Below are 14723 nucleotides of genomic sequence, written 5' to 3'. Positions count from 1 at the left end.
TTCAATCCACAACCTAGAAATGGAAACATCTCCCACATAAAGTTGAAATTGAAACTTTTATTCATTATACAGCCAATTGAAAGTAAATAAATAGTAATAGTAGTAGTAAGCAAAATAGCAGTATTATTAGTGCAAAAGTAAAAAGTAAAAAGTAAAAAGTAAAAAGAGTGGTTGGTCAGGAAATGACAGCAATTACTTAATGAGGTGAAAAGAAGATTTCAGTGGGACCCGCTTTTCAGAAAGCTGTACCCATCTTTAGATGGTATAAACGAAATTATACTAAAGTGTCCTGGTTTTTTCGTCCAAATAGGTAAAAGTACACCTATAAAGGAAATCAAGTACAACAGATGGAAGCACATAAAACATGCAATGCCAAAATTACCTCCATGTCGGCAAGGAGGACAACAGGAAGCACCTGAAACTCCTCCTTATATAATAGTAGTAAAGTAAAGTAATAAAGAATATGAATGAGTGGAGCTGAAAATTCGAGATATTTATTTAACTTTTTTCATTAAAGAATAAAAATGAATGGCACATGTCTTTTATATGAGTGGCCGTTGAGAGAATCTTAGATGTGTCGTATTTCTCGAAAAAGGGATTTGATTGATGGGATTTGGTATGAGATCGATGATCTCGATGAGATTGATATTTCAATCTTTCTTCTTAGAACATCTTGATTTGGTCCTATAAAGCGGGATCAAGCATGTTGCCGCCGAGAAGCGTTTAACCCCGTATTTCTTCAGAGAATCTCCTAATTGTTCCGGAGCAACTAGAAAGAGATTCTTTAACCAGAAAGAATTCGGTTCAGATGTAGAATACCTATCCAGAAGTTTAATGGGTGTAAACCGAAAAAGGATTCTTGAGTAGTTGTTAATAGAGTTGAGGTTAACAAATTCTAAGGTGTCGGTATCAATTTATAGTCCCCCCGAACCCCATCATCTCCACCCCGTAGGAACTACGAGATCACCCCAAGGACGCCTTCGACATCCAGGGGTTACAGACCGACCATAGAACCATGTTCAATAAGTGGAATGCATTAGCTGTCCTCTCTCAGGTTTGGCCGTCAGGGTCGGAGAAGGGTGAAATTAATTGTTTTATTTTATAGCACATGTTTTTAAAAAAAAAAAAAAATTCTGATGAGATTTCCAATATTTCTCCCATATATTTTAGAAGAAGCTACTGTTGGTGCCAGTTATTTTCATTTTTACATTGTAAATCTTATGGCCCGTGGAATATTGATTACTTTTTATTTTTGTATCCGCCGATGTTCTTAGGGAAAGGTTTCAGGGTGATAAATCCGTGTTATGTTCTTATTCCATTTTTTTCTTCTCTCCATATTTCTTTCTTACTTTTCAGTATATATTCAATTTTTATGCTTTTTAGCATGTTAGTTCTATATTTTGTGCATTTATATTGTGAAATCTAATTTTCTTGGTAGAAATTATTACTTATGTGCCGGGTTTGGCGTTAAAATATGACAAGTATACAAGTCAACATAACTTATGTGCTGGATTTGGCGTTAAATTCGGGTATAGATTATTCAAAATTGTTAAAATAAAATTTACATACTAAAACTATACGACAAGTATACAAGTCAACATAACTAATGATTCATAATATTTAAAAACAATCGAGAAAATTGAAGGAGAAAAAAATTTATTTGACTTCCAAACATTAATCCCTTCACATAAAATAACACAGCAGAATATTTTAGATTAAATGTGCGGATTAAATCTATGACTTTTGTATTTGTAAGAGAACTATCTCCGACAACTGCGCGAAATGCGGGCAAGTACACTAGTGAAAATGAATGTTGGAATATTCAAGGTAAATAAAAATTACTTAAATTACTTTTAAATCTAATTATAGAATTACGGAGCATCAAATAAGGTCTCAAATTAGCAAAAGAAAGGGGCTACAAGGCACTAGAAGCGGATATAGCCTGCCTACTTGCTACCAAACTTATCAAAGAAAGTCATTACTGAAGATTGTAGATATTTACTGAAGATGAACAAAGTTACTATCATACATATATATGGAGGAGTTGGATTTTCCAGCGAACTAAAACCGCAAACATGAAGAGATTCGCTAATGTGGAAAGACATGCTCAAAGAAATAGAGTTTATTCTCCTCAAAACTTAAGTCATAGATTTTGTGAAAGATATTAAGAAATTCATTTAGTTCTTCCAACGTACAAGAGGGAAAGAAGAAGAAGAAGAAGAAACTCAAGTTACAAAATTTATACTAACAAACAATTGGAAGAAAGGTAGAAACACGTTATAAAAGAACAAACGAAAAAGGGTTGGAAAAAAAAAAAAAAAAAGGAAACAAGCCCCCTTTGGCAGAATACAAAACTATTTTTTTCTTTTTGTTTATGTGCATATTTACATAATGAATTTGCTTGTGTTATTTCAACGTTGTAGCTTATAATACCACAACCAAAAAATTGCAGGCTAAGCAATTTCGACGTCTTCTCTTTTTGTCTGGCTTGAACATTTTAGTGAAAATCTGCAAGTTTCAATTGCCTCTTCAATTGTTAAGAACACTGATTCTTTTCCAATCACGTCTATGAATCTTGTCACAATTAATTTTTCCATGACTCCCAATCTTGGATTAATCAATATCATCTACACAAAAAAAAGTATATTAGAAGGTTGTGAATTTACTATACCATAATTAAATAAGAAACTATGTTTATACATACCTTGATCGATTTTGCTTCTAGGGATCTACGAACTTCAAATAAAGTTTCAACACCCGTTATGTCAATAGATGTAACACCTATAATAGTGTCATTACAATTTCTTTTGATTTAGTATAACATCGAAAAGCATATACAAAAGTATTCACAAAAAAAAAAAAAAAAAAAAAAAAACAACTATATCTTGATGGTGACTCTTTGCATCTCAAAAAGATAAAAAGTAAAATATAAAATGAAATAATTTTGGCTGAGTATATAAAGGCATTTTATTAAATTCTTGCTCTAAGTAAACAAATTTATCAAGTCGTCCCTATCTTTTGTTTGTTAGGTAATCATAACTCGAAGAAATAACTTATATTGGTTTCTTTTTAGTCATGTTTTAAACAAATAGTCATTGTTTTGGAGTTTTAACTTTCACAAGTGAATCTCCATGATAGTATCTGGAGTTTTAACTTAAAGAAGTCAAAATTTCAGAACAAAGACTATTTTTCATGAACCGAAAAGTGCCCATTTAGAATATTTATATGCTCATGATTCATACCTCCAAAATCAAGTAGCAAGTACTCAATTTCATTTCTTTTAGAGTTTGCAAGAGATTGCTCATCTCTGACCCATCTGAGAATCCTGCTCAATATATCCATCAAAATAATATCTTACCATTAGAACAAAAAAAAAATGGACATTAAAGAAGTACTAGCTAGTCTTGTGGTTCTGTATACAGTCATATTTCTCTCTAACAATCATCTGTTATAACAACATTTCACTATAACGATCACGTTTTCTTTAGAATCGATTTTTCGTATAATATTAAAAGTTCTCTATAATAACATTTTTCTATAGCAAATTTTTTTATATCTAGATAAACGATACAGTTATAGAGAGATTTGATGGTATAAAAGAAAGAAATTAAGACAAACTTTTTTTACCTTTCTCTCACATAATTGCTATTTGGGAAGTATATTGGAGAACCAAGCTTCAAAATCAACATTCCTGGAGTTCCATTTGAACCAGGATATTGTTCTATGTCACGAAACGCAGTGTTTGTTATGGTTCCAAGTTTGCAAGTAGGTGGCCTAGCTACATATAGAAGTGCCCTTATCAAGGCAAGTCCAACCTAACCAAAAAAAAATAAAAAATATGAAGGAAACAGTTCAAACTTTATTGGATTAAAGGTGTTAGTTGGATCAAATAATTAAAAAAAAAATACTAAAAATTATGACAGTTGTAAGGAAAATGAATTCTGTCGATAAAGGTAGTAATTTTGTAGAAATTGAACCCACTAGCCATTTTTGGGTAATGTCCTGGAGTTTGACTTCTGAATTTCAAGCTCCATGACAATGTCCTGGTGTTTCAGTTTTAAAATTTGGAACTCCATAACAATGACTATTTTTCAATTATAATGACTATTTTTCAATTATAAGGGCTAAAATGGCTATTTGTGAGTTTTACCAAGTAATTCCTGTTTGGTAAAACGTATTTTTCTTGTAACCAAACACTAGAAAATAACTTCCATTACCAAAATGCACCCTAAGTGAGTAATAATTGTTGAAAAAGTTTGCTCACCGACATCATGAGTCCCATGTCCATGCTAACGAAGGAAACACCAAAGAATGCAACCATACAAATCAAGAAATCAAATTTGTCAGTCTTGTAGAGGTGATAAGCCTTCTCATAGTCAATTAGGCCAAGCATTGCTGACATGATGATAGCAGCAAGTGCAACAAGTGGTGTATAGCCAAAGAGTGGAGCCAAGAATAATAGAGTTAGCAACATGCACATTGACATTACTACATTTGACATTTGGCTCTTGCATCCAGCATTGTGGTTCACTGCTGTTTTTGAAAATGGCCCTGAAAAATGAAGCATCATTAGTAGATGTTTATGTTACTCTGTCAGTGTATAAAAGTTAAGATATTGTTTGCTGACTCTCAGCCGGTTGCTTGAAGGAAGCAGTGGTCAGGCACCAGGTTCATCTGAACCCATTTTTGATGCAGAACATAAATTTATGTGCAAAAATTCACTAAAATTGCTACAACTAATAGGTTTGGACCTATAATTTTTAAAATATAATTCAATGTTAAAAACTGGACCGATAGAGATTGATCTTGGATCTGCCTCCGGAAGGAAGTGCAACTTATTTGTCCGGAGGGGCGGTCGACTTACTTGTCAGAAGAGGCGTATCTAGGGTTTGAACTTTATGAGTTTACGATACCGTTCAACCCATTGATCATTTGAGGTACTGAGTTCAAAAATTTAATAGTTGTACATACTTAATAGATTTTTTTAATATATACTAGTATACAAAAGTTAAGCCAAAGCTATTGAGTTTGACTGAATCCGTAGCCAGCACGGTACATTTGCCTCTAGCTCGTCGAGGCAATCAATGGGAGGAAAATGATAGATTATTCCATTATATTTCCTCTTTCGATAAGAACTGACTTTTGTTTAGGGTGTTTTAAAAACTAATGTTTCCTTTTTCATTTCAATCATCGAGACATCAGAAGGGCCAACTATATGTAACTTGGGAGCCATGGTCCCTTCAAGTTAAATTGAATGAACATCTACAACTAAGGGAAATTAATGAAGTGTTTATCACAAGGTGAGAGAATCTTATAACATGACGACTAGTGACTCATAAAATCATTAGATTTAGTCAATTTGGTCAACATGACTGCAAGTAGACCGCGTTTTTATGATCTTAAACTGACTGTGACCAAAGTCGTGACATGACAACTAGATGAAGATACTATAATGATGCAAAGAGTTGTAAACTTGTAAAATATTTTATTTAATTAACAATAAAGTAATTACCTGTACTCAAGTAGCAAGAAGTGAAAGAGCCAACAATATTCATGAGGCCAATGGCTATCATCTCTTTGTTACCATCAATTTGTTCATTATCCATGATAGAGAAACTCCTCCCAATAGCTATTCCTTCCTATAAAATGTTCCATTTGAAAGAAAAAATTGAATATAAATTTTTTTGAAAAATTTAATATTTTGTTCGATTTTCAAACTCATATGGAAAAAATGCACTTACTGCTAGAGAAACCATAGCTGTGATGATCCCTGCCTTTACAGCAACAGATATATATTCTGGACTAAAGTTTAGAAGCTGGAGGGAGGGTGGATTAATTCCTTTACTCAACTTTCCCACCTGCATTTAGTTTTAAAAAAAAAGCTCCAAACATGAGAGAACAAATGGGAAAAAAGTTGTACATTTTTATGTATTAAATTCGAAATGACTCATCAAACTTGAGTAAGAACGGGTTAAAGTAATGTAAGCCGATGAGTCAATATGTTATCCAACCCATTGTTTGAATTTGGTGCAGAGATTGGAAATTATGTATTTCGTAGGACTTAAACTAATACGTAATTTAAGAAAAATACATTAAACTTTCACATTCTTTTTCAGGAAGAGAAATAAATAGGAAGGATCTGGGTTTATGTTGGGTGGGTTGGATTATGAACCGTTATTGACCCTATCTATTTTACATGGAACCAATTGTTTAGCAGGTTGAGTAATAACGTATTTATGATTTGACCTGTTCTAACCCGTTCAATTTAGCCTAATCCATTTCATTTTCTACCTCTAAGCTCTACTATTATTTAATGGTACATAAAGGCGGAGCTAGAAATTTAAGTGATTATACATATATCACTATTTCCTTGTGCCAATATGACTTAGCATAAGTTTTTAGTCTAAGTTTATTCAACTATATACATATCTCTTATATTTCTTTTATTAAATCATCACCTAGTTTTATGTATATTACATTTACACCACATGTATTTAAAATATCCAAATTGAAATTGAAAAAAAAAAAAAAAAGATGAGGAGGAGAGTTTAACTCACAATGGGTATGCCATGTTTCTCAGCATTGAATAAGTAAGCAAAAAGGCATCCAACTACAACAACAATTATTGGAGCAATGGCTGAAACCCAAAATAGATTTGGTTTCTTCTTTTTCTGCAAATTCCACACAGTTTAATTTTTTTATTAGACTTAATAATATTTTTACACATCAATATATGTAAATTAAAATTTAATAAAAAACTTACCACATATCTAGATAATTGTAGGAATGTAAGGAAGATTACACCAACAACTACACACTGCCATGTCCACTGTTTATATATACATAAAAAAAAAGAAGGGAAAAAGTATGAGTCAGTATCAAAGAAAAAAAATTAATTGAAAAAGCTCACTTGGGTAATAAAACTTAGAATTTCTTTTCTGTCTATGGAATTTGGCCAAAAACCATTTAACTTTTCCTTTGGCCATATATTGAACATTGGTTGATTCATGCAAAAATCGCTTTTTAGGCTACCATTTAAATTTTGTCCCTATTTCTAAGAGTTGTGAAAATCTAACCTTTGGAAGTTAGGACTGACAAAACATTTAACTGTCGTCTAAGGTCTAGAAAATTATAGATCGTGGTCTAATGTTTCCTCATAAGATTTTCAATTTGCTAAAAAAAAGTTATTTAGACCATGATTTAAAAGATTCATAAATTATAAGAAATATAAAAAGAAGAGAAGAAAATTTATGTTGAACATGGAATTTAGTGAATAGTCTATGAAATGATCACTTTATCTCCAGTGATACTTTATTATTTTTGTTAAACTAATTATTATTGTTTCTGGACTAGTTCAGTCTTACACTTACAATTTTCCTTTAAAAATAATTCCACTAATCAGGGATTAATAAAAAAGAACATATTAATTTATTAACAAACCTCTTTTCTGTGTTCAAAAACAGAACGTAAAACATGAACTACATCTGTATGGCTAGTGAAATGCTTCAAGCCAAGAATGCCCTTCAATTGCTGTAGGCAAATAATTAATGCTGTCCCTCCCATAAATCCAGTAATTGTTGAATGTGATAGAAAATCCACCAAAAAACCAAGCCTGCATGACAAAATAATAACTTAATTAGATGATAGACCGTTAAAAAATTAGACTTGGTATCCTATTCCACTTGAATGATTTAACTTGTATACACTGGTACCGTAAATGATACTTAAAAGGTTAATTTCATGTATAGTGACTAAAGTTTACCATTGTTATAGTAAAGTCATAGAATTATTTTTTTGTCAAAGTAAAAACATTGATTTTACCTATTATAGCAGTAAAGTCAAAAAATTATTATTTTTGTCACAGTAAAATAACTGAAGTTTACTATTACAGTGTGGGTAAAGTTTATTTTTGTCACAGTAAAATAACTGAAGTTTACTATTACAGTGTGGGTAAAGTTCAATGACTTTACTGTTAAGTTTGTGTACGTAGTTCAATTACTTCAATTTGACAAAATAGCCTGTGATTGTTCTAATGAGTAAAATTCGGTGACCATATAAAAAATTAATCCTAATTTAAAGCTATCACTTTAATTAACATGTCGTAGCAGGTATATAGCATAGTAAAAAAAAAAAAAAAAGGAATAAACTTCGGAATTCGTTGCTAAGCTATTGCTAAATAGCCCACAACTAGCAGGATTTTTGATAATCCAGAGCAAATTTTTGTTGTTTAGTGTCGTACCGGTACCACCTATTATAAGTAGTTACTTGAAGTTATCCTAAGTAATCTTAAAGTATAATATTTTTGGTGTATAAAACTTAAACTGCTAGAATTATGTTATTTGGGGTGTATAATACCTTAGGACACCCAAAGTTGTTTGCACCAAACCAGAGACAAGGGTGGCTGTGTAGACCAAACTGAGATATAATGGCATATTTTCTTGAGGTTTAACTTTTACTTGAATAGTTTCAGCAATAAGCAATGAGCAAGTTGCCACTGTTCCAACAGCAAGGTGCCTTGAACTTCCAAAAATAGCATAAATAAGAGGGGGAACAAAGCTTGAATCTGCAAAACAGTTATAATAAATAATCAATTAATTAGTTAATTAACCATATGATGAGAACTCAATTTTAATTTCACAGGTTGTTCTATAATTGCTTATAATCAATATATATTCCAATCTAATGGACCAACACTTTAGATGATATAATTGGTGTTTGGAAAAGGATTTGAGTAATTATACAAAGTTCACAGTATAAAGATTTCTTACATGTGCCTATGAGGGTATTAAATACAATACACTTTGATTATTTAGCATGAAAAAAACTTAAGTCATACATTTATTTGTCCATTAATTGTCATTATTAAATAAATAAATAAATAAATAAAATTTCTTACATGATTAGTGTAATTAATCTGTTATAACAAGTTAGGTGTACTATTTTTATGAGGTTATCAATTATGCTTATTGCAAAGATTTACTTATAATTATTGATCTAATTGTGAAGATATTATTTCATATATGCATTGATGATTTAAAAATATTTAAACAATCAGATCACTCATTAGTAATTGCATATAACTCTCTATTTAATGATTAAAATTCACAAATAACAAATTTCAACTCCTGTAATTGAAAATAGCTAATGTCATGGAGTTTCAAATTTCACAGGTGAAACTCTAGAATACTGTTATGAAATTCCACAGGCAACAATGGCTATTTTTCAATTTCAGTCTTTGAAAGTGACTGGCCCGCGCTATTACTAGCTACCTATTTAATAAACAATATTGATGGGTAACCGACAATATGCAATACACAACGTGCTATAAAAGGGTTACCTTATATCACTCATTGTGTATAAACATTATTAATGTACTATACATTGCTGAGTATAAATGGTAAGTAATCGGCCATAAAATATTTAGTTATATTGAAGAAGATTAAGCGGAGTCAGACACAAAGAAGGGTAAAAAGAAAAAGAAACAAACAATACAAAAGTAACACAGAGTTATTACTTTGATAGTGTAAACTAAAATTATGACATTATCAGTGTATATAACTTACAGAGTCCGATAATAGGAGGAAGGTCGGCAAGTTTTGCATAGCTTATTCCTTGTGGGATGGCAAGACTAGCAATTGTAATTCCAGCAAGAAGATCATACTTGAATAGCCCAAGATTGTACTTTGGCAACCATTGGCAAATTGGCACAAAATATTGAATCCCCTTTAGAATTCTGATTGATAATTTCTCATTCTTGAATTCATGAAATGGATCATCTGGAAATAGGGTTTCTTTTAGGTTTGCTTTAAGCACTGTCCCAAAACTACGTGGTGGTGCATAGTTCACCCCATGTAAAGACTCAGGAGAACTCATTATGACTGGTTATTTCTGCAAAAGAAAGAAAGAAAAAACTTATTTAGAGTGAATTAGGAAGAGTTTAAAGCATGTATTTATAGAAGGATTTAACTACTCTCTCCGTTTGCTATTTGGACACAAATCAAAAGATATTTTCTTTGACCATCATTTTTTCAAATACTTTCTAAATATTTGAAGTGTTAACCATTACCTATAGTATACTCTTTATGTAGTTTCTAAATATGTAAATTTTCTTTTAAAAAAATTGAAGATTCTATATCCAAATTCTCACTGAACATTAATTAATTTGACCATCATACTCAGTATCAAGCAAAACAAAGTAAAACAGAGGGAATATATACACTAGCAGGATAGAGATTTTTATACGATCATGTTGTAACCAATAGCGAAACCATAATTTTCACTAAGAAAATTTAAAATATAAAAAGTAAACACACGATGCAATTTTCTAGTGAAGGGGATTCGAATGAACCCCTTGTATACCAAGGTGATCTGCCTTACTTTTCACATTGTTAATTAATCCCCTTTTTATGAACAATTACATGTAGAGACAAGCAGATGGAGTATATAATGAATGCATTCAATTGAACCTACTATTTTGGACCCTGGAGAATAGTTCACAATATGTTTAAAAGAAAACGCAAGAAAAAATAAAACAAAACCTACACCTAATTATAGCACAAAATTTCGAGCTAGAAAGGATATGGATATGTGTATGTAAAATCACTAGAATTTCAATAAATATTACATATTTATCCCCTTAATCTAAAATATGTAATGGGTTCAGTGGTTTGAACTTAAAGAATTATTAAATTTAAGGTTGAATTTGTTTCTAATTGTAATTATATTTTAGGTGACCTTCAAAAGGACAAAGAAGGAAATGTGATGTAAGAATAACAAAGTGGGAAAAAAAAAACTTATAGGTAGAGTTTATATTGTGACGTCCATCATTTCCATTACTAAATTACTTGATGATACCCCATTCACCGTAAAAAGGGAGTACCTAAGAAAATGAAAAGATAACAGAATTTGTAACATCATATTTTTTTAGTATAAGAAACTTTGATATAGATCGATGGAATGGACACACGTTTAATTAGTTCAAAATAACTGTATCTTTTGTCGGTTAATGTAACTCTAATTACATCGTGTAAGACCCTAATATATAAACATGACAAATGAAACTTTTGAAGAGACATGGTTTTTTTAATGTGCTTTTTTCTAGATTAAGAAAAGATATAAATGTATAAACTTTGGTATCATATAATTAACAAAGATTCTCATAGACAAGTCATATGAAACTTTCGAAGTGACATAGTTCTAAGATGTGCTTTTTTCATGCATAAGGAAAAGATATAAATGCGGGGCTCAATTTTGCACTAGTCAGTAGTACTATAAAAATGCAATAATAATAAAACTTCCATTGAATTATGCAAAAAGAACAAAAAATGGGCAGCACAAGTATCTTTGTTAGTTTGGTATACTCTTACCCAAATTTATATATTGTTAGAAAATTGATAGAGAAAGAAGGAAAAAGAAGAAATTTTTTTTTTAGAAAATAGTAAGAAGTTTGAGGCGCTTAAAACGCTTTGCCAAAAGATCGATTTTTGACTTTGGGGATAACAGTAACGATCCTCAGGGACACAACAAGCATATTAGAATCATATGTTGTTATTATATTTCTCACACATTCGACCCCCTTCTCCTCCACTTCCCTGGGAAAAATAAAAAGGAAAGAAAAATAAAAAGAACAAGGGCAAAATTGCCTATTTGAATAGTTCAAGAGCAAAATTAGGGACCATTTTCTCTTATTTTGGAACAACCATTAGTAGAAAGGGTGCTTTTGTGCTAGTTGGCAAGTCAGAGGGCATTTTTGAGCAAAAACCGTAACGATAAGTGTATTTGTGTATTTTTTAGCCAAAAACGAAACTTAGGGTAAATCCAACCTACGTCAAATAATTCAGGGATATTTTTGACCCTTTTCCTTTGTTAGAAAATTGATAGAAAGAGAAGGAAAAAGAAAAATAATGAAAATAGTAGAAAATTGAGGCGTTTGGGACGGTTTGTCAACTATCTATTGCTGCATTTCTCTTGTATCTTCCTATTTTGCTATTTTATTTTTCGTACAATCATGCGTTGGGTGCATTTCTTTTGAGTCGAGGATCTATCGGAAACAACCTCACTTCTCCACAAAAATAGGGGTAAGGTCTGCGTACATGTTACCCTCCCCAAATCCCCACTTATGAGCTTATACTGCGCACATGCTACCCCCAGGGTCGGACCCGTGTACTAATTTTTGGTGCTCAAGCACCCATTAACCGTGGCGGATACTCTATGTAAACATAGAAAATATTAAAATTTTGGTATAAAATAATAAATAGCACCCAAAAAGCAATAAAAGATCTTGGTGCTTTGGTTAAAATGTTGTAAGCTTTAGGCTAAGTCATGAAGAATTCGAGTTTGAATCCTACTCAAAGCAATATATTTTTTTTGTTGATTTTCAGGTGAGCACGCAGAACCATTGCATCCTGGGTCCGCCACTACCCCCTCAAAATCAACATGTCCTTATAAAAACACCATAATAATTTGTGTAGTTAAACTAGATAAACAAATAACAAAAGGTTGAAAAAAAGAAGAGGATTATTGTAATCATGAATCATTTGCAGAAAGTAATCAAAGAAAATAATGACATGAATTTATATATAAATAAATACCAGGAGTGCTGGCTCGTTGAATTTTTGGAGCAGATGTTGGAGAAGATATCAACCTTTTTTAGCAAGCATAAGCAAAGATCAAATGTGGATAATTAAAGAGATAAATGGATAAATGAGAATTAAGGATAGATAAGAGATGTCCCAGTTTCTGGGACACCCTGTATAGCAACTAATTTATAATAAAAGATCTTAGTAAGAAATTAATTGCTATTTACTGAACTACGGTTATTACAAAGTGAAACATTGGTAATTAAAGAGGAATTAGTGGTGAAACTAAGGGGAAAAATGCTACAAATATGGATAGACAGTCATTTAGTGCTACCACTAGTTATTTTAAGCCAAAATAATGATTAAAATGCAATTTTGTTTTCTTGTTTGGTCAATAGTTAAAGATATCCCGACGACAATGGAGAACTATCCATGAATTTCTTAACATAAATTAATCACAATAATTAAAATTCTGTAAACGGATAATATAAAAGAACTTTTATATCATGTCACTTGAAAAATAAATATAAATAAGCTTCTAAAGCTTGTTTGGATGGTTGTTACCTATTGTATTATATGACATTGTTATTTTAAATACAATACTTATTTTAATTGTTACTTGAATTTTAGGAACTTATCCATATGTCTAGTCAAAATAGCCTTAAATCTACGTCAGATACCTTATGGAAATATAAGGTAACACAACATAACATTGTTTTTTTTATCCAATACACATAATACTTTTGTTTAATCCATTTTTAAATTTTTAAATATATTTATACCACCCAAACATATATCCAATTATTTCTCAATCCCAATTCTCTCCACTCTCGTTTTACCTTTCCCCTCTAGATTGCTTCTATTCTCAGATCGGAAGTGCAGTTACGAGCTCCAACTATCATCAGTCATTCAAGAAGAGAATTAGAATAGTTTCTAAAAATCATTATTTTGTTAATATCTATTTGTGTAGTGTTCTTGCAATACTTGTTCATATAATTTAGTCAAAAATTGTTCTCGCCCCTGCATTATATTTTTTGAATATTATAGTTTTGACTTGAGTATTGAGTTGAATATTATAGTTTTTGCCTATGGTACACTTATTATTGTTGAGTGGCTCAATTTAGATGCGTAACCGCATTCTTGGTCTGAACATACATTGGCTTAGAAGCGTAAACGCTTTCTTTGTTATTGTGCACCGCACCTAATAAGTTATGTCTACATGTTTTGATTGAATTTAGTGAGCACTATGTTAGAGGCTATGCATCCACCAAACAAAGTATGGAGAGACCTGGTTGCCTACCAGTTCTCTTAAATAGTGCAGTAAGAAAATAACACAAGATTTTTTACGTGGAAAACTCCTCGCTCAAAGGATTAAAAACCACGACCTACCACGTAGGATTTCAACTCTACTAACACCGAGCAACTTTAGATTACAACTCTTGCAACCTAAGAATTAACTCACATAATCCCTCAACCCTTACAATACACCCTATTGTAATTAACTCTTGACTACCTCTAGTCAAGCGAACTAATACACCTAGACTAACTTTAGCCTAGTGTACCACTCAGAAGCTTAAGTAGGTAAACCGCCTACAAACAACTTCTGAGAATTCAACTAATACACCTAGACTAACTCTAGCCTAGTGTACCACTCAAAAGCTATAAACAACTTTAGAGAATTCAAAATACCTACAAACTAAGCTTCTTAAAAGAGAAGAGTAGGTTTACAATTTATAGAACAAAAAACAAAGACTCAAACAAAGCTAAGGACTTAAAATATCTTCGGTGAGGTGAGAAATGGTCCTTCTGTTTAATGGAGCTTTGTTCTTGAGAGCACCTCAAGAGGTGAGGACTTGCACTTAGGATATGAGCAATTTGATTGTGCAAGAATAAGTCTTCACTTTGAGCCTGATGTTGTATATGTAGAGAGAGAGAGTGAAGCTGACAGCCCATAAAGCAACTCTTCTTCAGATATTCTTGCAGACTGTCCAGCTGAATGTCACTTTACAACAGCCGTGAGAGTTGACTTTTCAATGATCCAGGGACCTGGTCCCTCATCTGGAGGAACCTGGTCCCTCATTTGTTCTTGAACGGGCTGCAACAACTCTGTTGTTGTGCTGCTACACTGCTGCAATGTCAGTAGCT

General features: G+C 31.8%; 1 protein-coding gene across 1 annotated transcript; it reads right to left on the bottom strand.

Annotated features, from left to right (window-relative positions):
• Positions 1-2151: 2151 nt before the first annotated feature.
• LOC132029263 (probable sulfate transporter 3.5) lies at positions 2152-12807 on the bottom strand. Its single transcript, XM_059418579.1, has 13 exons — positions 12591-12807; positions 9564-9888; positions 8356-8563; positions 7441-7612; positions 6764-6829; positions 6558-6671; positions 5742-5858; positions 5513-5639; positions 4265-4551; positions 3628-3815; positions 3243-3325; positions 2705-2781; positions 2152-2627 (listed from the first exon to the last, which is right to left on the bottom strand). Exons 2-13 carry the CDS (start codon positions 9871-9873, stop codon positions 2454-2456), a joined length of 1923 nt encoding a protein of 640 aa, XP_059274562.1. The 5' UTR covers positions 9874-9888; positions 12591-12807; the 3' UTR covers positions 2152-2453.
• Positions 12808-14723: the final 1916 nt, after the last annotated feature.

The sequence above is a fragment of the Lycium ferocissimum genome, chromosome 9 (genome assembly GCF_029784015.1).
Source record: "Lycium ferocissimum isolate CSIRO_LF1 chromosome 9, AGI_CSIRO_Lferr_CH_V1, whole genome shotgun sequence".
Lineage (NCBI taxonomy): Eukaryota > Viridiplantae > Streptophyta > Magnoliopsida > Solanales > Solanaceae > Lycium > Lycium ferocissimum.
The sequence above is the reverse complement of the archived record's forward strand: the minus strand, read 5'-3'. Positions and strand labels throughout refer to the sequence as shown.

What these genes read in the sequence shown, in the direction of transcription:
- LOC132029263 (XM_059418579.1), bottom strand. Translation starts at nt 9,873, where the DNA reads ATGAGTTCTCCTGAGTCTTTACATGGGGTGAACTATGCACCACCACGT. An exon ending in TTTTTGAACACAGAAAAGAG is followed by an intron (nt 6,830 to 7,440) that starts GTTTGTTAATAA and finishes ATATATAAACAG; the next exon opens with TGGACATGGCAGTGTGTAGT. An exon ending in CAGCTATGGTTTCTCTAGCA is followed by an intron (nt 5,640 to 5,741) that starts GTAAGTGCATTT and finishes AACATTTTATAG; the next exon opens with GAAGGAATAGCTATTGGGAG.